At 56.4% G+C, this 25,447-nt stretch overlaps 1 protein-coding gene across 7 annotated transcripts in view; it reads left to right on the forward strand.

The window, feature by feature from the left end:
• Positions 1-25,447, forward strand: part of LOC140908411 (cGMP-dependent protein kinase 1) — a 72,725-nt gene that overhangs the window by 25,431 nt on the left and 21,847 nt on the right. For 6 of the 7 annotated variants that reach the window (XM_078852006.1, XM_078852010.1, XM_078852007.1 and 3 more), the window contains 6 exons: positions 15,514-15,673; positions 16,869-17,035; positions 17,705-17,818; positions 18,237-18,342; positions 23,557-23,620; positions 24,962-25,039. In XM_078852006.1, coding sequence (XP_078708132.1) covers positions 15,514-15,673; positions 16,869-17,035; positions 17,705-17,818; positions 18,237-18,342; positions 23,557-23,620; positions 24,962-25,039 — 689 coding nt within the window. The remainder of the gene's footprint in view (positions 1-15,513; positions 15,674-16,868; positions 17,036-17,704; positions 17,819-18,236; positions 18,343-23,556; positions 23,621-24,961; positions 25,040-25,447) is intronic. The other variant, XM_078852011.1, reaches the window with a different exon arrangement.

A 25,447-nucleotide genomic window follows, 5' to 3' on the forward strand; every position in this document is an offset into this window, starting at 1 on the left:
CACGATTTGCCATCAGCCTTTTGAACTGGGAGGATAGGGGTGTTACAGGGGCTGGAACAAGGGACAATAATTCCTTGTTCTTTTAATGCAGATATAACTGGAGCAATCCCAGCCTCTGCCTCAGGATTCAAAGGATACTGAACAGGCGAGGCAGAGGTTTGGAATTGTCTACAGTAATCCGAACTGGGTCAGTATTTAATCGGCCCACTTCAGATGGGTGAGATGGCCATAGGGAGGAAGGAACCTGAGAGATTAGGTGCTCTAGGGATGGAGTTAAGGGACAGCCAGGGACCAGAGTGGAGAGGGAAGTTTCAGACAGCAGGGAGGCTACAGAATCACATAAGGAAGACTGAGGGATTTGCAGATAGACACCATCTGGGGAGCAGTAAATAGAACAGCCAAGTTTGCATAGCAAGTCCCGTCCCAGAAAGTTTGCAGGGGTGGAATCAGAGAGGAGGAATGCATGCTCCTCAGAGAGGGAACCAACCTGAACAGACAAAGGTTTTGAGAGGGGAAAAGAGGTAGGGATCCCTGTAATGCCAACAGCAGACACAGATTTTCCAGATCGGGGAACCTCAGGCAAGTCAGTGGTGCGGATTGTAGAAAGAGAAGCTCCAGTATCAACAAGGAAAGGGAGAGAGGGATCATTTACAGTCAGGACACATTCTCCAGTAGGGGACAGAGGTAATAAGGGAGCTAAAACTTTGTGAGGTTCCCCAGCATCCTGTCATTGTTGGGGTGAAAAATAGGGTTGGGGATCAGCTGGAGGAACCAGCGGGGGGTTCACTTGATTTCCCATACAATTATTAGGTCATCTTGGACACTCTTTTTTTCAGTGTCCAGGCTGTTTACAGTAGTTACAAACCCCAGTTAATCCAGCCCCCCGCCCCCTTCCGCAATCCCGTCCCTGTCCCCGGTGTGGTCTGCTTAGTCCTGAATAATGCTGTATCTGCAGAGCCATTAACTTTTGGGAGGACTGTTCCTCCTTTCCTTTTAAAGTGCAGTGGCAATGCTCTGCTACTGCCAGCAATTTGTCCATGGTTTCAGTCTCCCATCCCACACTTATTCGTTTTAACATGCTGCCTGTGGCAGGGAGAAGACCATCAACAAATGCATGTGCCAAGGCCCCCTGCCCATTTACATCGGGCTCTTGTATTCCTGAATGTTGTAGGAAAATATCAGTTAGCCGGGACCTATAGTCGCCTGGGCTTTCTCCTTGCCCTTGCTTACAGCAACGTATTGCTGTCCAGTTTGTTTTAGGAGACCACACTTTGGGAATGGCTTGATGCAGGCGCTTCCAAAGAGCCATACACTGGTCTCTGTATGCCGAATCTGGGCCAGTACTTTTTATGGTTGAGTGGCGTGCCTCAGCTGGCCAGTCTGCGGCAGCCAACCATTTTTCATAATAACTGGCAGGAGCTAACAATTTACACAGTTGGAGGAGATCTGTCTCAGAGGGTTCATAGGTTTCACAGATTAACAGAAACTCCTCAGCAAATTTGACAGAGTTTTCCTGTGGTTTGGGAAAACTTTTAACTATAGATAAAAGTTCTGTACGAGTCCAGGGCTTATAATCCCATATGGACTCACTTTCTCCCATCTTAAGGACTCGTAAGGGTGCCACAACAGTTTGATCAGAGTCTCTCATTAACCTCCCATCAGGTTCTCTTTTCCAAGAAGAGATGTCAAGAGAATCTTTGCAGTCTGCTTTGGATTTCTTCTTCATAATATTTTGCAGAGCTGCGAGGCCAAATGCGAGGCCAATGAGGGTATCTTCTTCACTTTCATTATCTGTAGTCACTGAAGATTTTTCCTTTTCTGATTTCTTATTTGCGCAGGAGTATGGTGGGGGTCGGGTTTGATCCGGATCATTGCACAGGACTGGGCAAAGGGGAGCGCTCGGACTAGTGGTAGGAGAGACTGCATCCAATTGAACTGTTAGTTTTTTGATAGAATTTTTAAGAGAGATGAGTTTTGACTCAGTCCATCTACGATTTGCCTCTTCCCACCACTGCATGAAGCAGTCTACTTCTCCTCTCTCCAATTTGGTTTTTGGGAGGACGAGTTTGCTTTTTAAAGCGTCCACTCGATCCTTGTCCCAAGAACCTAACAGTGGCCACTGTAATTTGGGACACTGTTAGGTTCTCTAGAGCTAATTTGGACCATTTTTCAAGAAACCTACAAGAGTCCGGACCCCTCCTAAAATACATAAAATAAGCTGGAGTTCCCTTAGGGAACTGTTCTACTTTAGACTTCTGATTACCCATCCAGGAGGACTTCACACAGCACTCACACAAGAAGGAAATTCAGGCTCAGCAGAGCGGTACCTGGTGCGACACACAGAAAGGAGCTCACAGGCTACTGCCTCAACTGCCCTTGCTTTCACACCAGGGGTTATACCCAAGGCATGGTGCGGCTGCAGCTGTGCAGATTCCACTTATTCAGACCGTGGGGACGGGGACCCAGCCAGTCTCCGGACAGAGATGGCTCCCAGATTCACACACACCATGGGGAAGACGGATAGACACAAAGACAAGACAGTCCTCAAACCGGTTAAAGCACAAAAATAATAATTACCTGAGACGTCTGATTCCAGAAGCTGGATCCAAAGACCCCTACCCGAACAGAGTGGGAACCAACAAGTTCAATGGCGTAGACTGCGCTGCTGCTGTGTACCTTTCTGTCTTGTGGAGGATCGCTTGGACTAAGCGTCCAGGCGCCGGCTGCCACGATCGTCCTGCAAGGCAGTCAGGGATCACACAGCCTCAGTGAAGCCGCTTGCCATCTCGGTAGAACCTCCAAATTGTCAAAGTTTGACTCAGACTCACAATTTATCAGACCACTCTGTTTTATTAGCAAAGCTGCTCTGCTAATACATTTAGAAGTGAGCCCCCCGAGTGGGGCTTGTGTCTCTTAATTTATACAGTTTTTTGGAGAACAAGTTACAGAGAAGTTACAGACAAAAGAAGAAAAAGATTTTAGTCACCACCCTTCGAGATCCCTGAGACCAGTCACGTATCTTCAATTACCTGCCACCCTTAACAATCTCCTTTAACAGCTTCCAGTTAACTTAACTAATTGCCCTTCACATCTTCCATTTTGATGCCTGCTTCTTAGATGTGCTGGGTCTATCTTAATTGCTTCTCCATTCAAAAGCTAACTGTCCCTACATGTGCTCCCTCAGATACTTTGTAACATGTTTTGGCATGCCCTCTCATATACAATGTATCCAGCATGTCCCCTTATACAACGTTATACTTATACAATGTTATACTTCCACACCAAGAAGACTGACAGCATAGTGGGCTGCATTAGTAGGAGCATTGCCTTCAGATCGAGGGAAGTAATCATTCCCCTCCATTTGGCACTGGTGAAGCCCCATCTGGAGTACTGTGTCCAGTTTTGGGCCCCACACTACAAGAAGGATGTGGACAAATTGGAAAATGTCCAGCGGAGGGCAACAAAAATGATCAGGGGTCTGGGGCACATGACTTATGAGGAGAGGCTGAAGAAACTGGGCTTGTTTAGTCTGCAAAAGAGAAGAGTGAGGGGGGATTTGATAGCAGCCTTCAACTACCTGAAAGGGGGTTCCAAAGAGGATGGAGCTCGGCTGTTCTCAGTGGTGGCAGATGACAGAACAAGAACTAATGGTCTCAAGTTGCAGTGGGGGTGGTCTGGGTTGGATATTAGGAAAAACTTTTTCACTAGGAGGGTGGTGAAGCACTGGAATGGGTCACCTAGGGAGGTGGTGGAATCTCCAGCCTTAAAGGTTTTTAAGGCCCGGCTTGACAAAACCCTGGCTGGGATGATTTAGTTGGGGTTGGTCCTGCTTTGAGCAGGGGGTTGGACTAGATGACTGTAACAATGCTGGTTCTGGTAGGACCCAACTGAGAGTGCCAGTTCAGGACAAATTGGTTAAAGCAGGGCAGTTACAGCTCAAGGCTGGGGTTTTTCCACCTCTAAGGCAAACCAAACCAGCCAAACAGAGCAGACTTTTGTCTCACCCCACTGGCTAACCACAAGTCACACAAACAATTCCCTTAGACTCTCCAGTTTCCCAGTATCACCACCAGTGTCACTCGTTAAGGGGATAAATGGTTATGGAAACCAATACCCCAGTAAAAGGAAAAAGGTTCTCTCGATCTCAAGCCCCAGACCCAGGTCAATATACAAATCAGATCTTACCCACAGATCACGCTGTTGCCAATCCTTTAGAATCTAAAATCTAAAGGTTTATTCATAAAAGGAAAAGATAGAGATAGAGCTAGAATTGGATAAATGGAATCAATGACATACAGTGACGGCAAAGTTCTTGGCTCAGGCTTGCAGCAGTGATGGAATAAATTGCAGGTTCAAATCAAGTCTCTGGAGAACATCCCCAGCTGGGAGGGGTCATTCAGTTCTTTGTTCAATGTTTCAGTGTAGCCAAGTCCCTCCAGAGGTAGGAAGCAGGACTGAAGACCAGATGGACGAGCTGCAGCAGCTTTTTACAGTCTCTTGCCGTGTGGTCTTTCTTTCTGTGTCCCAAGGACAAGCTGCCCATCCCATGGCCTGGAAACACCTCAGAGTTCTGTCCCTAGGCAGGTCCCTGCGTACCTGGCTGAGTCCCAAGGCGCGTCAGCCTTCTCTGAATGGGTCCACTGTGTAGCTGATGGTCCTTAATGGGCCATCCAGCAGGCTAGGCAGAGCTGACGCCAACTTGTCTGGGGTGTCCTCCAGAAGAATAGCATAAGTTTGAACTACAGACAGTATAGAGCCAGTATTCATAACTTCCACTATAAAAATGATACACACATATAGACAGCATAATCCTAACCAGCAAATCATAACCTTGTCTGAGTCACCTTATTTGACCCACTTTATACAAGATTTGGTGCCACTACAGGACCTTGTTTGCAACCATGTGCTATACTTTCCCAGTTCAAGTCAATAACGTCACAACTGGTCATCCCAAAAGATAAATCTGCAAAAGCAAAGTCTCCCAAAGGATAAATGTACTCAGTTTAGCACTTTCTTCAGCTAAAAGAATTTGCCAGAATTCGCTTGAGGTATCCAGCTTGGAGAATACCGTAACTTCTTTCACTCTGGGGAGGAAGCCATCCAGTGGTGGGAAGATTGATTTTTCTCTCTCAACTGCCTCATTAAGTGATCCACACAGATTCATATTTTTCCATTTTTCTTTATAACTGGAACCACTGGGGCACAACACACTGCTAGCTCAGCGATTTTTTGATTATGTCATGTGTTGCATTCTCTTTAACTCAGTGTCCATTTTACAAGTAATGGGATAGGAATCCTCTGAGGTGTATGTATGCTTTGCGGTTCAGCATTATCCCTTAAGCTTATTTGTGCTGGATCTCCTTGCAAAAGTCCAGTATCACCAAGTATTCCATCAAGTTTTTCCACCTGTCTCACTAGGCCCATCATGGCTGCCCCGCTGCAGCTGAGAAGGCTGATGGTTTTTGATCCTTTGATCACATGCACTCTGAATGAAAGGTTTGGTCTTTGTAAGTGGTTTATGTGGTCAACTGGCTCATGCAGTTCAGAATCCCTCCAGGGCTAGTCAGAGCTGTGTCAGGTGACTTCAGCTCCGGGAGGGGGTGGAGGTGATTGTAAGTCCCTTCTGAGATGACTGTGATGTCAGCTCCTGAGTCAGTTTTAAAATCAGTAGCCTTGCCATGAATATTCAGTTTCACGCTCCAGACAGGCCCTGTGTCATTGCAAATGATAGATCCCAGAAACAGTGGCTCTTGATTGTCTGTAATAGGAGTCAACTCCCTGACTGAATTGGTGCAGCAAACAGCTGCAAAATATCCACATTTCATGTATTTATTACACTGTGCGCCTCTGGCTGGATCTGCATCATCTCTTGGGTCATAACTTTTTTCATACCTTGCGTATGTCGGCTTGAATTTGTCCCTCTTGGCCTGGGAGTTCTCTCTTCTTGACTCAGGGCTATTAAAGTAATGCCTTTTAGAACTCATGTGTAATCTATTAACAGCTTCTAGGCTAGTGTCTTGTTTTTCAAGTTTGGCAAGTTGCTCTTTTTGGTTTTGCTGTCTCAATAGCTCAGAGTGCTTTGCTATTCGGGGTGCTGAAGGAATTAGCTGAAGAATTTTTTGGATTCTTTGACCATGGGATGGTGCTCCAAGAAGGAGGAGTGCTAGGCAGAGACGGGCTCCACCTAACGAAGAGAGGGAAGAGCATCTTCACAAGCAGGCCTAGTGAGGAGGGCTTTAAACTAGGTTCACCGGGGGAAGGAGACCAAAGGTAAGTGGGGACGTGGGATACCGGGAGGAAGCACAAGCAGGAGAGCATGAGAGGGGAGGGCTCCTGCCTCATACTGAGAAAGAGGGACGATCAGCGAGTTATCTCAAGTGCCTATACACAAATGCGCGAAGCCTGGGAAACAAGCAGGGAGAACTGGAAGTCCTGGCAAAGTCAAGGAATTATGATGCGATTGGAATAACAGAGACTTGGTGGGATAACTCACATGACTGGAGTACTGTCATGGATGGATATAAACTGTTCAGGAAGGACAGGCAGGGCAGAAAAGGTGGGGGAGTTGCATTATATGTAAGAGAGCAGTATGACTGCTCAGAGCTCCAGTATGAAACTGCAGAAAAACCTGAGAGTCTCTAGCAACAAGAGTGATGTAGTGGTGGGAGTCTGCTATAGACCACCGAACCAAGGGGATGAGGTGGATGAGGCTTTCTTCCGGCAACTAATGGAAGTTACTAGATCGCAGGCCCTGGTTCTCTTGGGAGACTTCAATCACCCTGATATCTACTGGGAGAGCAATACAGACAATCCAGGAAGTTTTTTGGAAAGTGTAGGGGACAATTTCCTGGTGCAAGTGCTGGAGGAACCAACTAAGGGTGGAGCTCTTCTTGACCTGCTGCTCCCATACTGGGAAGAATTAGCAGGGGAAGCAAAAGTGGATGGGAACCTGGGAGGCAGTGACCATGAGATGGTCGAGTTCAGGATCCTGACACAGGGAAGAAAGGAGAGCAGCAGAATACGGACCCTGGACTTCAGAAAAGCAGACTTTGACTCCCTCAGGGAACTGATGGGCAGGATCCCCTGGGAGAATAACATGAGGGGGAAAGGAGTCCAGGAGAGCTGGCTGTATTTTAAAGAATGCTGATGTGTTTTTTTTGTTTGTCTCTCTCCTCCGGTTGTTGTTTTTTAATAAAAGAATTGTGTTGGTTTGAAAGCAAACTGAGCACTGCAAAGCAATAGGCAATTTTCTTAAACCTTCATAGTGCATCATCTGCATCAATCACAATCACCTCCTAGCATTACAAGCACTGCACTCCCGAGCATAGCAACAAATATCAGTGGCTATCAGCTTCAAATTGCTGCCTCAAGGCATCCCTGTTCCTTATGACCCCTGCTGCACCCCTCTAATAGCCCTGGTCTCTGGCTGTGCAAATTCAGCCTCCAGGTGCTGAGTCTCAGTGGTCCAGCCCTGAGTGAAGCTTTCACCCTTCTCTTCACAAATATTATGGTGCTTACAGCACGTGGCTATAAGCATAGGGATATTGTCATCAGCCAGGTCCAGCCTCGCATATAGGCAGCGCCAGCGGGCTTTTAAACTGCCAAAAGCACACTCAACAGTCATTCTGCACGTGCTCAGCCTGTTGCTGAACCGCTCCTTGCTGCTGTCAAAGTGCCCCATGTATGGCTTCATAAGTCACGACATTAAGGGGTAGGCGGGGTCTCCCAGGATCACAGTGGGCATTTCGACTTCCCCTACGGTGATCTTCTGGTCCAGGAAGAAAATCCCTGCTTGCAGCTTCCTGGACAGGCCAGTGTTCCGAAAGATGCATCATGCATCTTTCCGGACCAGCCTGCATTAATGTCTATGAAACACCCATGGTGATCCACAAGCGCCTGGAGAAGCATTGAAAAATACCCCTTCTGATTAATGTACTCTGTGGCTAGGTGGTCTGGTGCCAGAATTGGAATACACATCCCATCTATCGCCCCTCCACAGTTAGGAAAGCCCATTTGTGCAAAGCCATCCACAGAGTCACGCACGTTGCCCAGAGTCACAGTCTTTCGGAGCAGGATGCGATTAATGGCCCTGCACACTTTTGTCAACACACATCCAACGGTCGACTTTCCCACTCCGAACTGGTTAGTGACCGATCGGCAGCAGTCTGGAGTAGCCAGCTTCCACAGTGCAATTGCCACATGCTTCTCCAACGGCAGGGCAGCTCTCATTCTCATGCCTTTGCACCACAGGGCTGGGGCGAGCTCATCACGCAGTCCCATGAATGTGGCTTTCCTCATGTGAAGGTTCTGCAGCCACTGCTCGTCAATCCCAGACGTGCATCACGATGTGATCCCAAGCAGTGCTTGTTTCCTGAGCCCGAAAGCGCCGTTCCACTGTGCAATCTCCTGTCATAGCTACTACGTGTGGCGAGATCAATGTCGCACTCCTCTTGCCTTTGTAGTTTAAGGAATAACTCCACTGCCACTCGTGACGTGTTGGTCAGAGCGAGCAGCATCCTGGTCAGCAGTGCGGGATCCATTCCTGCAGCCCGAAAGAGGCAGAGTGCGCAGTACACAAACCATTGGAAGATGGCTCCAAATGCGATGGAAGCTCAGGGATTTCTGGCGTGCAAAACAATGCATCAGGTGGCATTGGGACAGGACCCAGGATGTCCCGCGACCCCCCTCCGCCTTCCCACAACTCTTAGCAGCAGAAGAGGAAGAGATGCTCTGTGGGATAGCTTCCCAGAGTGCACTGCTCTGAATACCTCTGCAAGTGCCGCACGTGTGAACACACAGGCAGCTGACAGTGTGAACACACAACAGCGGTTTCCCTTCAGCGCTCTCTGAGTGGTGCTGTAACTGCCGGCGAGGTCACTCTGCCAGTGTAGACATACCCTTTGCTCCTCAGGTGTTTCCAGGAGTCTTCTTGGGTGGGGAGTGAAGAACACCAGATGATGTCACTCCCTGCCTTATATAGTTTTTGCATATGGTGGGAACCCTTTGTTACAAAGCTTGGTTCTGAGACCAGTCTGTGGAAAAACACTGACATCCCGAGATGGAGTTCAGAGACATGTGGTCTCATCACGTGTCCTTGTCAAGTCATAGTAGCCATTACTCACAGGCTGTTTGGAGCATTCACAGGAAGGCTCCCCAGGAGGGAGATAAGCTTCTCCTAAGGCCTATTGTTTTTTCCTCATGGCCCAGTTGTCACAGAGTCCCCAGGCGATGCTCTGGAACTACTCCCTATGAAGTCAGTCAGGACTCTGGGGGAGCCTCCTCTCTATGAGCAGACTGTCTCCAGGGCAAGAAGCTTCCACAGCTTCGACCTTCCTGGGTCTGACCTCGGAGCACTCAGCATACGCTGCCCCTCCGTGTGCTTCCCACAGCGAGTCTGCCCGGGCGGGGCTCCTGGTGAAGCCAGAGGCCCTGCCCCCCGACTCTGCCGTCAGACGTGACTGTCAGCCAGCTGGGAAAACAGAAGGTTTATTAGTCGACAGGAACACAGCGTAGGGCAGAAGTTGTTAGCACAGAAATCAGTGACTTTCAGCCAAGTCCATCTTGGGAAGTCCCGGGCCAGGCGGCCTGGACTTCCCCTCTTCCAGTCCTCTCAAGCAGACTGCCTGCTTCCAGTGACCTGACCTCAGACCCCACATTGCTCCTCCTCCTTGTCTTTGTCTCGCTTCCTGGGCAAAGAGTCACCTGGTTGTCACCTGGTGGCATCCGCCTCCTGGGTCTCAGGTTACGAAGGGCACTGGTCATAGCATATGTGCAGGTAGCTGGAGCAGCCTCACCTGCCCCAGAGGTCTCAGCCAAAGTCACACGCCCCTATTCCCACCACCGAGGTACTGGTGCAGCACACAAGGAAACTGAGGCACATACAGTATTCATGCAAAACAGTAAAACTCATATAGGCTCAACAGTAAGACTCACATACAATATAACAAGGGAAAATCCCCATGTCGTCACACCCTTCCCCACCTGCTGTCTAGACTGAAAGCATCTTGTCTAGTGGGTGTTACCCAGGTGTAACTACATTTGAAGTACAGACACACAGTCAATATTCGTAACTTCAGATACAACAACGATACATGCTTAGAAACAGGATAATCATACTCAGCAAATCATAACTTTTCCAATGACACCTCACATGACTTATCTTGCATAAAATACTTCATAATTCTGTCATAATCCTATCCTAATAATATCAGTGTGAAGAATATGGGGCGCAGTGTCACAACTTCCTCATGGTAAGAACAGTACGATAGTGGAATAGACACCTAGGGAGGTGGAGGTTGTGGAAGCTCCTTCCCTGGAGGTTTCAAAAGGAGGCTGGAGCCGTCTGTCTGGGATGGTTTAAACACATCAAATCCTGTGTCTTGGCTGGGGGTCAGATAAGATGACCCTTGTGATCCCTTCTAACCCTTTGGTTCTATCTGACTATCTGTATGTACTGTGACAAAGTTCCTGCTCTCCCTTGGTGGGTCTTGCGCTTATTGGCGGATTTGCTCGCCTTGGAGCTTCACGGCAGCCCTCAGCGTGGCCGTTTTTCTGAACCCACAGTCCAGGTCGACTCCTCCTGTGTTTGACCAGGAGTTGGGAGGTTTGGGGGGATCCCGGGCCCGCCCTCTACTCCGGCTCCCAGCCCAGGGCCCTGTGGAATGCAGCTGTCTAGAGTGCCTCCTGGAACAGCTGTGTGACAGCTACAGCTCCCTGGGCTACTTCCCCATGGCCTCTTCCCAACACCTTCCTTATCCTCACCACAGGACCTTCCTCCTGGTGTCTGATAATGCTTGTACTCCTCAGTCCTCCAACAGCCCGCCTTCTCACTCTCAGCTCCTAGTGCCTCTTGCTCCCAGCTCCTCATACGCACATCACAAACTGAAATGAGCTCCTTTTTAAACCCAGGTGTCCTGATTAGCCTGCCTTAATTGATTCTAGCGGCTTCTTGATTGGCTGCAGGTGTTCTAATCAGCCTGTTTTAATTGTCTCCAGAAGGTTCCTGATTTTTCTGGAACCTTCCCTGTTACCTTACCCAGGGAAAAGGGACCTTCTTAGCCTGGAGCTAATACATCTGCCTTCTATTACTCTCCTATAGCCATCTGGCCCGACACTGTCACAGTACCTAAGGTTAAATCGCTCTTCAGTTGCAGCTGTTGGGAAAGGTTTTCTTCTATTAACAATAACCAGCCTGTCTCTGATATTTTCGTGTTTTGCATTTCCAAAGTCATAGTTTTCAGCCAGTGTCTGCAGAGGTCTTATAAACTAGTTAGCGTTTCCCATTGGTTCTTGAACAATATTGTCAGACATATTGATGAACATAATTTGTTGAGGAAGAGTTAACATGGTTTTAGTAAAGGGAAATCACGCCTCACCGTTCTACTAGAATTCTTTGAAGGGGGTCAACAAGCATGTGGACCAAGGGGATCCAGTGGATATAGTGTACTGAGACTTTCAGAAAGCCTTTGATAAGGTCCCTCACCAAAGGCTCTTACACAAAGTAAACTGCCATGGGTTAAGAGGGAAGGTCTTCTTGTGGATTGGTAACTGGTTAAAAGATAGGAAACAAAGGGGAGGAATAAATGGTCAGTTTTCAGACTGGAGAGAGGTAAATAGTGGGGTCCTCTAGGGGTCTGGACTGGGCCCAGTTCTATTTAACATATTCATAAATGATCTGGAAAAAGGGGTAAACAGTGAGGTGGCAAAATTTGCATATGATACAAAACTACTCAAGATCGTTAAGTCCCAGGCAGACTGCGAAGAGCTACAAAGGGATCTCACAAAACTGGGTGACTGGGCAACAAAATGGCAGATGAAATTTGGTGTTGATAAATGTAAAGTAATGCACACTGAAAAACATAATCCCAACTCTATGTATAAAATGATGGGGTCTAAATTAGCTGTTACCATTCAAGATGCATGCATCTGATGAAGTGGGCTTTAGTCCATGAAAGCTTATGTTCAAATAAATTTGTTAGTCTCTGAGATGCCACAAGTCCTCCTGTTCTTTTTGCTGATAGACTAACACAGCTACCACTCTGAAACTTGTCACTCAAGAAAGAGATCTTGGAGTCACTGTGGATAGTTCTCTGAAAACATCCACTCAATGTGCAGCGGCAGCCTAAAAAGCAAACAGAATGTTTGGAATCATCAAGAAAGGGATAGATAATAAGACAGAAAATGTCATAATGCCACTGTATAAATCCATGGGATGCCCACATCTTGAATACTGCGTGCAGATGTGGTCGTCCCATCTCAAAAAAGATACATTGGCACTGGAAAAGGTTCAGAAAATGGCAACAAAAATTATTAAGTGAAGGGTTAATGTCTAGCTATTCCACCTGGAAGCAGGCGGGGCACACCCTGACTGTTTCCTAGGAGCAATGCACACATTGCTCTATCCAAGGACAAGGGCTAGATATAAACCCTAAGAACTTGATTGTTTGGACAGCAACTGTGGGAGGTTTCTTTAGCCTGGGCTCAAGGCCTGAGAACCAGGATTGTAGTAGATAGAGGATGGTAACTAAGCATATGAATCAACGTCATACATTCCTTTGTGTAGCAGTGTGTAATGCTTAGGGGGAGAAATATAATAAAAGGAGAAGGTGGAAGGCAGGGGGTGCAAAACAGCCCATCTCCGCTGACCAGCCTGTTTGCTTGCATAAAGCTGTGTTCTGTCTCATCACTAAACCGCAACAATTAAGTGTCTGGAACAGCTTCCATATGAGGAGAGATTAATAAGACTGGGACTTTTCAGCTTGGAAAAGGGACAGTTAAGGGGAAATATGATTGAGATCTATAAAATTATGACTGGTGTAGAGAAAGTAGATAAGGCAGTGTTTTTACTTCTTCTCATAGCACAAGAACTAGGATCCACCAAATGAAATTAATAGGCAGCAGGTTTAAAACAAACAAAAGGAAGTATTTCTTCACACAACGCACAGTCAACCTGTGGAACTCCTTTCCAGAAGATGTTGTGAAGGCCAAGACTATAACAGGTTCAAAAAAGAAACTAGATAAATTCATGGAGGATAGGTCCATCAATGACTGCTAGCCAGGATGGGCAGGGATGGCGTCCCTAGCCTCTGTTTGCCAGAAGCTGGGAATGAGCGACAGGGGATGGATCACTGGGCGATTCCCTGTTCTGTGCATTCCCTCTGGGGCACCTGGCACTGGCTACAGTCGGTAGACAGGATACTGGGCTAGATGGACTTTTGGTCTGCCCCAGTGTGGTCGTTCTTATGTTCTCTGGTGAAAACCTGTTGTTTCATAAATCACATTTCTCTGAGGTAGAAAATAGGCAGCGAGCGTAGCCAGAACCCCTTCATAGTTCGTCCCTTTGTGACTGTCTTCAGTGAAGTCGAAGGACTGAATGATCTGCCCTGCTTGCTTGCTTCCCCATAGCATTCATTAAGGAGGATACCTGTATATCTCCACTTTCTTTGTGGAATTTGTTTGCAATTCAAAATCTTTCAAAATGCTGCCTCCTCTGTCCTTTGGGAAGGTTCTTCGTGTTCCCCATAAGATCCTTTAACGCTCTGCTGGGTCTGGCTGAGGCTAGTTTTAAATAAGGTATTTTACACACGGTGCTACCTAGTGGCTGAGCACTATGTCGAGAAATTGCACAGTCAGTTACTTCACCACACTTTGGTTCATTATGAAATATCCTTGAGAGACCACGTTACCAAAGGCAGTCACGTTTATTACTATAGTGCAGGGAAAAGGTTGGACGTGATACTGGTCCTCGAGAAGGTGTCTCGTGCAGCAGTATCACGTACACCTTACGTAGAAGGGGGGTTCCCTGGTTACACATTTCGGCTGGAGTTATTTATACGATTGTCCAATTACACATCTCGCTACACGTCACTAAAATCCAACCCTCGGCACGTCCCAGTTCCCTGGCCTGTTGTTCTGGTCCTTCTTTATCTTTGTTTTGGATGCTAGTGTTACAGAGCCACAGAATCGGTGCTACAACCCCAGCTTTGGAACAGTCTCTGGGACAGTGGTCCCCAAATTTTTCAGGATTGTGTCCCCGCTTACCCCTGTCAGTGCCCCCACCCTGCGCCAGGAGTGGGGCCGCAGCTCCAACGGGGGGAGAGGGGGTGCAGACAGTGGTAAGGGGGCCGAGGCTGGGGCTACAGCTGAGGGCAGGGCTGGGACTGGGAGCAGAGCCCTGGCTGGGGACCAAGGCCAGGGCGGGGCCAGGAGCGGAGCTGGGTGCTCCCTTCCCATCCCCTGTGGGGGTTGGCCCAGGCCCCAGCCAGGCCTCCCCATGGCCCTCTGTGCCCCCCTAGGGGAGCATGCCCCACAGTTTGGGGACCTCTGCTTTGGGAGGGGCCCTTCAGTGGGCCACACCCTCCGGGGTCTCACTTCCCCCAGGATGAGCCAAGCTGTCTCATCTCCTCCTGAGACTGGGCCCCTGGGCCTGCAGACCCCTGCCCCACCCTGGGAGCCCTGGGCAGCGAGTCTGGGACAGACCCTGGGGGAGACGTGTCCTCTCCTCAGGGATCAGTGCCCCTCACCCAGTGTCTGCAGGGCCACTCGCCCAGCGCTGGGAAACCAGGCGGGTTTATTGGTCTCCTGGCACACGGCCCAGGCAGCCCCCCGGGCGGCCCAGAGAACTGACGGTTACAGCCCAGCCCAGCTGCAGTGACCCCCATGGTTCGCACTCTGTCTGTCTCTCCATCCAACCTCCTTGGTCAGACTCCAGGTGAGAGCCCGACTCCTTGCAGCCCCCAGCTCTTATCCCCCCACTGCCCCAGGCCTTTGTTCCCAAGCTGGGGGGTGCGGCTTGGCCCCCTGTGGAGCGGTGGGACCATCCATGGTGGTTGGTCACCAGGTGTCCACGTCCCAGCCGTTGGATCTGTCCTTGTCTTCTCAAGAGCTGCATGGAGATGGGACCTAAGGGCCCAGGCCGCCAGGCGCCATCCACACCTGTGTCTTCACCCGCCCTGACAGCAAACAGTCCCTTCCCCCCACTGGGGAACAATGCAGCATACAGGGGAAACTGAGGCACACATCGGCTTCTTAAAAATATTACCAAACTCTTCCCCCCTTTGTCACAACTAGCTTCCAGGCACTGGCCTGTGAAGGTGCCTCCCTCGCTGGTGCTGAGACATAGAACGAATGGCTCTTGATTTTGGCAAGTTTCCTGGGCCAAATGCTGACTCAGCACCTGGCGGAGTGATGGGTCCCTGGCGTAAGCGGCCAGGGTGATGGTGCTGGCCAGAGCGTATCACTATTACCGTGTTTGTGCTCCGTGCACACCAATACCTGGCTGCATGGCGCGGCCCCTCTCCCTTAGTGATACGCTTTGCAGCTGTGCCAGCCAGTGCATGTGTGTATGCCAGGGTAGTGCTGCTTAGCGTGCCCTGGTGCCCGGCTGCCAGGCTGGTCCCAGCGAGCGCCCTGGGAAGGATAGGCCCGGGTCTGATAGGGCGGGCGCTGGGGGGGATTGGTGGGCACTGCGGGGTGATGGGCAGGACTCATGCGCTTCTCTCCCCACTGCCACAGGGAGGGCGCCGGAGAACGCCGGAGGTGGCGATAGCAGGGGGATCGCAGACCAGGCTGATGCCAATGGTGGACGAAGGCAGAGCAGGGCCCAGCCCATTGTCCCCGAACCCCTCGCTAGTGACGAGGCCCTGCAGGTGCCCCATGTCCCTAAGTCACCCAGGTAACCCTTCAGGCGGGGCAGAGACAGCTCAGGATGGCCCTGCCTTTCCTCTTGGGACATCCCAGCCAGCCCGTATCCCCCTGGCGCAAGGCCAGCCGCGGTGGGCGGCACATGCCAGCCCTGATCCATCTCTGGCAGGGGCAGTGTCTTGGGTTTCCAGGTGTCTGGTTATTGACTGGAACTCCCGGTCGAAAAGGGACGTTGGCGGCTCCAGTCAGCGCTGCCGACTGGGCCGCTAAAAGTCCGATTGGCTGCAGCAGCCAGCTCCACGTGGCTCCCGGAAGCAGCCAGCATGTCTCTCTGGCTCCTAGGTGCAGGGGTGGCCACAGGGGCTCCGCGTGCTGCCCCTGCCCTGAGTGCCGTCTCTGCAGCTCCCATTGGCTGGGAACCTTGGCCAATGGGAGCTGCGAGGACAGCGCCTGCGGGCGAGGGACACGCGCAGAGCCCCCTGGCCGCCCCAGCGCTTAGGAGCTGGAGAGACATGCTGGCCACTTCCAGGAGCTGCCTGAAGTCAGCACCACCCGGCTGGAGCCCGCACCCCCTCCCTACCCTACCCCCTACCCCAGCCTGGAGCCCGCCTCCCCACCCCACGTCCCTGCCCCTGCCTGGAGCCCATCCCTCCTCCCCCGCCCCAGGCTGGAGACCCCTCCCACACTCTGAGCCCCTCATCCCCATCCAGAGCCCTCACCACCCCCACCCCCTTACCCTCTGCCCCAGCCTGGTGAAAATGAGCGAGTGAGGGAGGGACGGGGGATGGAGTGAGTGGGGCGCAGGGCCGCAGAGAAGGGGTGGGGGAAGGATGCTTGGTTTTCTGCAGTCAGTAGGTTGGCACCCCTAGCAGTGTCCCCAGCACAGAGGTGGGTGCGGTGGGGCTGGGGGCTGAGCCCTGGGGTCCTGCCGTGGCCCCTGCAGTGTTGCTAGGGGAGCAGCCAGTGTCCTGTCGCTGTGGCCAGGAGGATGCAGGATTGTGCTGGGACCTGCAGCTCTCGGGGGGCTCCCGCTGTGTGTACAGGGTTGTGGTGGGGATTGGGACAGCCCCGTCTAACCAGCCCCCCACCTCAGCAGGCCACTTCCCTGCACCTGGGCTGAGCGGGGTCTCAGGGCGTGGCCCGGTGGCTCTGCACGCTGGGGCCAACAGAAGGGACCGGTCCCACCTCTGGTCCCAGCCCCACCCGTCTCCCTCCTGTGCTCCCAGGGACCGCAGCCTGATTGCAGGGGCCGTGGAGCGCAATGACTTCCTGCGGCTCCTGGGCGAGGGCCAGGCAGACGCCATGGTGCAAAGCTTCATGCCCGCCTGGCACGGCCCGGGGCACACGGTGCTGGCCGAGGGCACTGATGGGGACGCCATGTACATCGTCGCTGGTGAGAGCCGGCCCTGCCCCGTGCGTGTGTGAGCCAGCCCAGCCCCGCCCTGCTCCACGTGCTCCAGCCCCGCCCCGTGCGTGTGTGAGCCAGCCCAGCCCCGCCCTGCTCCACGTGCTCCAGCCCCGCCCCGTGCGTGTGTGAGCCAGCCCAGCCTTGCCCCATGTGCGAGTGTGCATGCACCAGCCCCGCCCCGCCCCGTGCGTGTGTGAGCGTGTGAGCCAGCCCAACCCCGCCCCGCGTGTGTGTGAGCGTGTGAGCCAGCCCAACCCCATCCCGTGTGTGTGTGAGTGTGTGAGCCAGGCCCGCCCCGCCCCATGTGTGTGTGTGAGTGTGTGAGCCAGCCCCGCCCCGCCCCGTGTGTGTGTGTGTGAGCGTGTGAGCCAGCCCCGCCCTGCCCCGTGCGTGTGTGAGCGTGTGAGCCAGCCCCGCCCCGCCCCGCGTGTGTGTGAGCGTGTGAGCCAGCCCCGCCCCGCCCCGCGTGTGTGTGAAGGAGTGTGGGTGCCCGGCCCCCCGGTGCGGGAACACGTGCGCTCCGTTCCCAAGCCCACCGTCCCGCGCTCCTGTCTGCAACCCGCACCCGACAGTCCTGCCCCGGGTGAGTTTCGCCGGGGGAAGGGGGGGAAGGGGCGGGTCCGTCTGTCCTGTTTCAGGTGCTTTCCTTTGCAGAGGGCGAGCTGAGTGTGACCCAGCGCGGGTGCCGCCTTCGCACGCTGCTCCCGGGGGATGTATTTGGGGAGCTGGCGATCCTGTACAACTGCAAACGCACGGCCACTGTCACAGGTGAGGGCTGGCGGCCGGCCCCGGCCCCCCACCCTGCCCCCCTCCAGCTCCCGCCCCGGCCCCCCACCCTGCCCCCCTCCAGCTCCCGCCCCGGCCCCACCTTGCTTCTGCCCTGGCTTCAGACCCTGCCCCCACCCCAGACCCTGCCCCTGGCCCCACCGCAGGCCCAGCTTCACCCCCTGCCCCTGCCCCGGACCCTGGGCTCTGCCCCAACCCCAGAGGGCTGCAAACAACAGAGCCACTGCCCCGCTCCGCCCCACTGCCCCCTGCCTCTCACCAGCACAGCTCTGGTGCTGCCCCACTGGATGCGGCTGCCTCCCTGGTGGTGGCAGGGCCGGGCAGGGCTGGGTCCCGTGTGAGCCTGGCTGAGGGGGCAGAGCCGGGACCCCTCCGACCCCAGACTAACCCTTCCCCACAGCGCTCACCCAGATCCGGCTCTGGGCCATCGACCGGCAGACCTACCGCACCATCGTCACCAGCCAGGCCAAACGCCGGCGGGCCGAGATCCTGGACTCCCTCAGAGAGAGAGTGGGGGCAGCCCCTCCGGGAGGGGAGGGGTGCGGGGGAGTGCCAATGGGGGGCAGGGCCCCTCAGGGATGGGACGGGGGGAGCACCCATGGGGGGCAGGCCCTTGGGCCATTCAGAGACTCCATGGCTGCCCTGAGGCCAGGCTCTCCCATCCCCATCCCACCCCCCATCCTCCTGGAGCCAGGCCCTGACCCCTGGCCCCACCCTCCCGCCTCAGACCCCACTCTGTTCCCAGTGCTGGGGCTGCCCCCTCCCTGGGCTCAGCATCCTCCCCACCTTGCAGGTTCCATATCTCCCCGCCCCTCCCCCGGGCTCAGTGCCCCACTCTGTGCCTCTCCACGGGGTCAGCGCCCCATTCCTTCCCCCCACGCGGTCCTTTAGCCCCATAAGCTTCAAGGTCAGAAGGCCCATCCTGATCCTCCAGTCCGACCTGCCCACTGCAACCCCCAGAACTCTCCCCCTGGCCCCACAATAGGCCCAGAGTCTCTGGCTGAGTCACTGATGTGCTCAAATCAGGATTTAACGACTTCACGTGACAGAGACTCCACCATTCACAATAGTTCAAACCAGTGAGTGATTTGGGCCCCAGGCTGCAGAGGGAGGCGAGACCCCCCCAGGGTCCCTGCCAAGCTGACCCGGGGAAAATTCCTTCCCCGCCCTAAATCCAGGGATCAGTTAGACCCTGGGCACGTGGGTGAGACCCACTAGCCGGACACCTGGGAAAGAATTCTCTGCAGCAACTCAGAGCCCTTCCCCCCCAGTGCCCCATCACCGGCCGTTGGGGAGATTTGCTGCTAGCGGTCGCAGATCAGCTCCATGCCATCGTAGGCAGCCCCATCACACCACCCCCTCCATAAACTGATCACGCTGAGGCTGGAAGCCAGTTCGGGGTTTTGCCCCCACTGCTCCCCTTGGGCGGCTGCTCCAGAACTTCACTCCTCTGGTGGTGAGAAACCTCCATCTAATTGCAAGTCTGAACGTGCTGATGGCTAGTCTCTAGCCGTGTGTTCCTGTGCCCACCTGGGCACTTTGCTTCATTAACCTCTCTCCCAGCCCGGTGTTGATCCCTGGGGTGGATTTGGAGAGAGCAATCCCATCTCCCCTCGGCCTGCGTCTGGTCACGCTAAACAAGCCGAGCTCGTTGAGTCTCCTCCCGTAAGGCAGGTTCTCCATTCCTCCGATCAGCCTCGTCGCCCTTCTCTGCACCTCTTCCAGTCTGGATTCATCGTCCTTCCCCATGGCAGAGCAGCCCTGCCCACAGTGCTCCAGCTGAGGGGTCACTGGTGCCTCTTCCTGGTGTTGAGGTGATTCTCCCGCCTTCCCCCTTTGGTTCTTCCTGGCTGCAAGTCCTCTTGTCGTCTGTTCTCACTTGCAATCTCCTGCGAGTTGTCCTCTGTCCTCCTGGATCCTACCACTGACTCGCCCCCTCTTCTTGTGGGCCTCGCCACTCTGCACTTCTTCCTGGCCCCCTGCCTGCCGTGCCCCTGCTGAGCAGCAGTGGGGGCCGCCTGCTGAGGAAGGGGAAGTGTATCTTTGGATACTTGCTGGCTAGCCCAGTGAGGGGGTCTTTAAACTACGTTCAACAGGGCAGGAGAGAAAAGCCCCTTGATAAGCCCAGAGACCTGTGCCGGAGGGTCAGACTCTGGGGGAAGCATGGGCCATCACGGCAGGGACAAAGAGAGACAAGAGGACTAGAGAGGGGAAATCGATTGCACCTCTTAGATGTCTGTGTGCTAATGCACGAAGTGCAGGAAATAATCAGGCAGATCTGGACATACTAGTGACTGATCCCAATTCCGACACACCTGGCCGCCCAGAGACACTAGTTCCCCTGACTGCTGTACTGGGCCAGAAGGGCACAGCCTGGTCAGCAAGGACAGGCCGGGCAAAAGGGAGGGAGTGTTTGATGTTGCTGTCTGCACTTGCCCTGAGGCTGAGGCAGGAGTGGGAGGCAAAGCTGCTGAAAAACTCTGGATAAAGATTAAAGGGGTAAAAAACAAGGGTGATGTCATGGTAGGAATCACTGACCCCTGGGGCCAGGCGACGCCCCAGCCTGGGAACAGTCCCTGGGAGGGGCCTGCAGTGACCCAGACCCCCGGAGTCTCGCTCTTTCCCCAGGGTGAGCCACGTGGTCTCACCGCCTCCTGATACTGGGCCCCTGGGCCTGCAGCCCCCCTGCCCCACCCCGGGAGCCCTGGGCAGCGAGTCTGGGACAGACCCTGGGGGAGACGTGTCCTCTCCTCAGGGATCAGTGCCCCTCGCCCAGTGTCTGCAGGGCCATTCGCCCAGCGCTGGGAAACCAGGCGGGTTTATTGGTCTCCTGGCACACGGCCCAGGCAGCCCCTCGGGTGGCCCAGAGAACTGACAGTTATAGCCCAGCCCAGCTGGTTGCATTTTCCCTGACACCTCCGATCTGAGCCTGCTGGTTCGCGTAGTTCAGACCCTGGGCTGGTGAAGGAACCGGGCTGGAGTTTTGTCCTCAGGTGACCCAGGCATTCCCCACAAGGACGTCAGAGCTGGTGACCTGGAGAACCCCGACTACCAGCCCCCCGCCCTGCCTGTGGCTGCCCAGGGCTCTGAGCCATACGTGGGGCGAATGGCTCCCCCCCTGGGCCCGTCGCCCCGGTCACAGCCCTGCAGCGTTCGATGGGGTGGTACCACACAGGGTGTGACAAGGGGCCTCTGCCCCAGAATCTCCCCGCCCCAGGAGGGTCTCCCCATTGGCCACCTCCCTTCGCTCCCCTGGGGGTCCGATGAGTCCGAGTCCCGGAGAGTCCAATGTGACACGTGCCTGGGGCCTGGAGTGGGAGCCCGTCTGCCCCCCCCATGCCCCCGAGGACCTGGCTGGGTGGGTGCTTCCCTCCGACGGGTCAGTCGCATCGTGCCTCTGGGAGCCGGAGCTCCAGGCTGCCTTGGGTGGGCCTCTGTGCCTTGGGCTTTCCCCAGCTCACCCCTCACGGGTTGTCTGGCCACTGTCCCACTCCCCCTTGGGCTTCTGCCCATGTAGGCCCTGTTTTCCTACAGACATCCCATCTCAGGGCTCTGAGACCCCTTGGAGGAGTCAACCCGCATCCTGCTCCCCCCTTTGGGTTTACGCCAGTCCCATTTCTGGGGCGCCTCCATGGTCCCTCTCCCAACACCCAGGCTTAGGCCAGTCCCCTTCAGGTCTCTCCATCCCTGGACTGACTTGCCCCAAAGGGATCTGCCCACCGGCCTGACGGCGCAGCCCCTGCGGCTTCCTGTCCACTACCCACGTTCTAGGCTCGTAGGGACTCATCTCCTGGAGTTGTTCTGATCCAGCTACATTACACAAATCCTCCAGCGCAGAGACCCCTGCCCCCACCCCATTTGTGGGGAGATCCTCCCAGCAGGGGGGCTTCCATGTAGGTCACCCCCAGGTCTTCGGCACACCCCAAAACCTTTTCCCATAAGCCTCAGGTGCCCATTCAGAGTTGAGCAGTGGAGCCCGGTTGAACTGTTCCTAGTCCCCAGAATTGGCTCTGTCCTTCTGGCGGCGGGACCGTGACTCGCTCCGGGTCTTGGCGGCACCGCGGCGGCGGCCGGATCGTGACTTGCTCCAGGTCTTCGGTGGCACCGCGGCGGCGGCGGGACCGTGACTCGCTCCGGGTCTTGGCGGCACCGCGGCGGCGGCCGGACCATGACTTGCTCCAGGTCTTCGGCGGCACCGTGGCGGCAGTGGGACCGTCACTCGCTCCGGGTCTTCAGTGGCACCACGGCGGCGGCCGGACCGTGACTCGCTCCGGGTCTTGGCGGCACCGCGGCGGCGGCCGGACCGTGACTCGCTCCGGGTCTTGGCGGCACCGCGGCGGCGGCGGGACTGTGACTCGCTCCGGGTCTTGGCGGCACCGCGGCGGTGGCCGGACCGTGACTCGCTCCGGGTCTTGGCGGCACCGTGGCGGTGGCCGGACTGTGACTCGCTCCGGGTCTTGGCGGCACCGCGGCGGCAGCCGGACCGTCACTCGCTCCGGGTCTTCGGTGGCACCACGGCGGCGGCTGGACCGTGACTCGCTCTGGGTCTTGGCGGCACCGCGGCGGCGGCCGGACTGTGACTCGCTCCGGGTCTTGGCGGCACCGCGGCGGCGGCCGGACTGTGACTCGCTCCGGGTCTTGGCGGCACCACGGCGGCGGCCGGACCGTGACTCGCTCCGGGTCTTGGCGGCACCGCGGCGGCGGCCGGACCGTGACTCGCTCCGGGTCTTGGCGGCACCGCGGCGGCGGCGGGACCGTGACTCGCTCCGGGTCTTGGCGGCACCGCGGCGGTGGCGGGACCGTGACTCGCTCTGGGTCTTGGCGGCACCGCGGCGGCGGCCGGACCGTGACTCGCTCCGGGTCTTGGCGGCACCGCGGTGGTGGCCGGACCGTGACTCGCTCTGGGTCTTGGCGGCACCGCGGCGGCGGCGGCAGGACCGTCACTGCGGCTGCAGACACCCGGCGCGAGTCAGGGCCGGTCCCCGGAGCGCCGCTGGGCGAGTAGCTGCACCGCAGTGGGTGGTGCCTTTTCTTTGGATCGCTCCCCCGGTTCCCTCCACCTGGCTGCGCCCTGCTGCCGCCAGACCACTTTTAGCGTGGGGGTGCTGCAGCTGCACCTCGCCTTACCCCGTCCGTGCCCCCACTGCCCCTGGAGCTGGGGCCGGGAGCTGGGCCGTGGCTCCAGGAGGGGATGCGGACGGGGTAAAGGGGCTGAGGCTGGGGGCGGGGGCGGAACCCCGGCACGGGAACAGCAGCCGGGGCTGGGAGCAGAGCCCTGCGTAACACCTAGGGGTGCTGCACCCTAGTTCCCGACCTATGGCTGCCTCCGTCATTCTCGTTTCCTTCTGGAACCCCACTTGGGCTGGGGTACCATTGGCAGGGCGCTGGGTCCCCGGGCTGGGTCCCATTGGCAGGGCGCTGGGTCCCCGGGCTGGGTCCCATTGGCAGGGCGCTGGGTCCCCGGGCTGGGTCCCATTGGCAGGGCGCTGGGTCCCCGGGCTGGGTCCCATTGGCAGGGCGCTGGGTCCCCGGGCTGGGTCCCGTTGGCAGGGCGCTGGGTCCCTGGGCTGGGTGCTGTTGGCAGGGCGCTGGGTCCCCGGGCTGGGTCCCATTGGCAGGGCGCTGGGTCCCTGGGCTGGGTGCTGTTGGCAGTGGGTGCCAGTCCCCGGCTGGGTGCCGGCCAGGCCAGCATGCTGACGTGGCCCCGCTCTTCTCCCCAGGGCGCCATCGCTGCAAGGCCTGGCAGACGCTCAGCTCTCCAAGCTGCTGGACTGCATGGAGGAGGTAGGAGCCAGGGGCTGCGCAGTCCCATGGGCCGCACATGCTCCTCGCCTCCTGGGATGGGGCTGCCCCATGGCACTGACAGCAGCTCCCCGCCCCAGGGGCGGCACACGGGGATGGCTGGTTCCAGCCCTGGCTGGGGGCTGGGCCGGGTGTCAGGAACTGGTACATGGGAGGCTGCACTGGTTCCACGCTGGGCCCTGGGGCTGGCGACAAGCCTGGGCACAGGGGGGCGCAGGGCGAGGACCCCGTGCCCTGGCATAGGGCTGGGCCAATCCCTGGGTGCATCCCCCAGGGTCACCTGGGCACCTGCCCCGCCTTGTGGTGCCGGGCCTGTCCGTGTGTCCCTCCCATAGGGCCAGGCCTGTCTGTGTGTCCCCCCCCCGTGGGGCCGGACCCATCTGTGTGGGTCTCGGCCTGTCTGTGTGTCCCTCCCATGGGCCCAGGCCCATCTGTGTGTCCCTCCCACAGGGCTGGGGCCGTCTGTGTGTCTGTCCTGCAGGCCCGGGCCCATCCGGGTGTCCCTCCCATGGACCCAGGCCTGTCTGTGTGTCCCTTCCGGGGGGCCGGACCTGTCCGTGTGGGACTTGGCCTGTCTGTTTGTCTGTCCCATGGGGCTTGGCCTGTCTGTGTGTCTCTCTGCATAGGTAGGGTGCCAGGTGTCCGGTGTTCGGCCGGAAGGCCTGGTGGAAAAGGGAGCTGGCGGCTCCAGTCGGCACTGCTGACCGGGCCGTTTAAAGTCTGGTTGGTGGCGCAGCGGGGCTAAGGCAGTTCCCTGCCGGCCCTGGCTCCACGCGGCTCCTGGAAGCGCCGGCATGTCCCCCCTCTGGCTCCTAGATGCAGGGGTGATCAGGGAAGCTCCGTGCACTGCCCCCGCCCCGAGCACCAGCTCCGCTGCTCTCATTGGCCAGGAACGGCAGCCTGTGGGGCGGCGCCTGCAGGCAGAGTCAGTGGGCAGAGCCGCCTGGCCTCCCTCCACCGAGGAGCTGGATATGCCAGGCCGCTTCCAGGACCTGCGCAGAGCAAGGGCAGGCAGGGAGCCTCCCTGAGCCCCACTGTGCCACCGACTGGAGCCACCTGAGGTAAGCCCTGCCCGGCTGGAGCCCGCACTGCAAACCCCCTGCCCCAGGTTGGAGCCCACTCCTGGAGCCCGCACCCCCTCCTACGCCCCAACCCCAGCTCTGCGCCCCCTCCTACATCCCCACCCCAGAGCCTGCACCCCCAGCCAGAGCTCTCACCCCCTCCCACACCCCAGCCCTGAGCCCCCTCCCGCACCCAAACTCCCTAGGTCTGTCCATGTGTCCATCCTGCGATGATGGGTCTGTCCGTGTGTCCGTCCTGCAGTGCACATTCGCTCATGACGAGGTGATTGTTCGTGAACGGGACGAGGGGAATAACTTCTACATCATCCTGAGAGGAGAGGTGGGTCCAGCCCGCCCCGGGGCACTACACCACCCCTCCCCCTGCCCTGCCCAGGGCACTATCCCTCCCCATCCCCGGCCTGTTGGGGCAACAGCTCACACCCCCTCCCTCTGACCCCGCCCCAGACGTTCTTGGGAAGCAGAACATGGGGTGCAGCCCCCACCTGGCACTCAGGACGCCTGGGTTCGATTCCCCATTCAGCCGGGCTAATGGGCCCAGGGCCTTGTCTCCCAGCAGCCCCTCAACCCCGCCAGCCTGGGCAGATCGCGGCCACACCTTCTTCTGGGGGCACCAGCAGGGGGCAGCCTGATGTGCACTGCACCCCGCCGCCTCCCCTGCCCCTCCAGCCCCCCCGAACTCGGTTCCTCTGCCAGCCCACGGGCCCCCTGCCCGCTCCCCTCCCCAACG

Source organism: Lepidochelys kempii, chromosome 3 (genome assembly GCF_965140285.1).
Source record: "Lepidochelys kempii isolate rLepKem1 chromosome 3, rLepKem1.hap1, whole genome shotgun sequence".
NCBI lineage: Eukaryota > Metazoa > Chordata > Testudines > Cheloniidae > Lepidochelys > Lepidochelys kempii.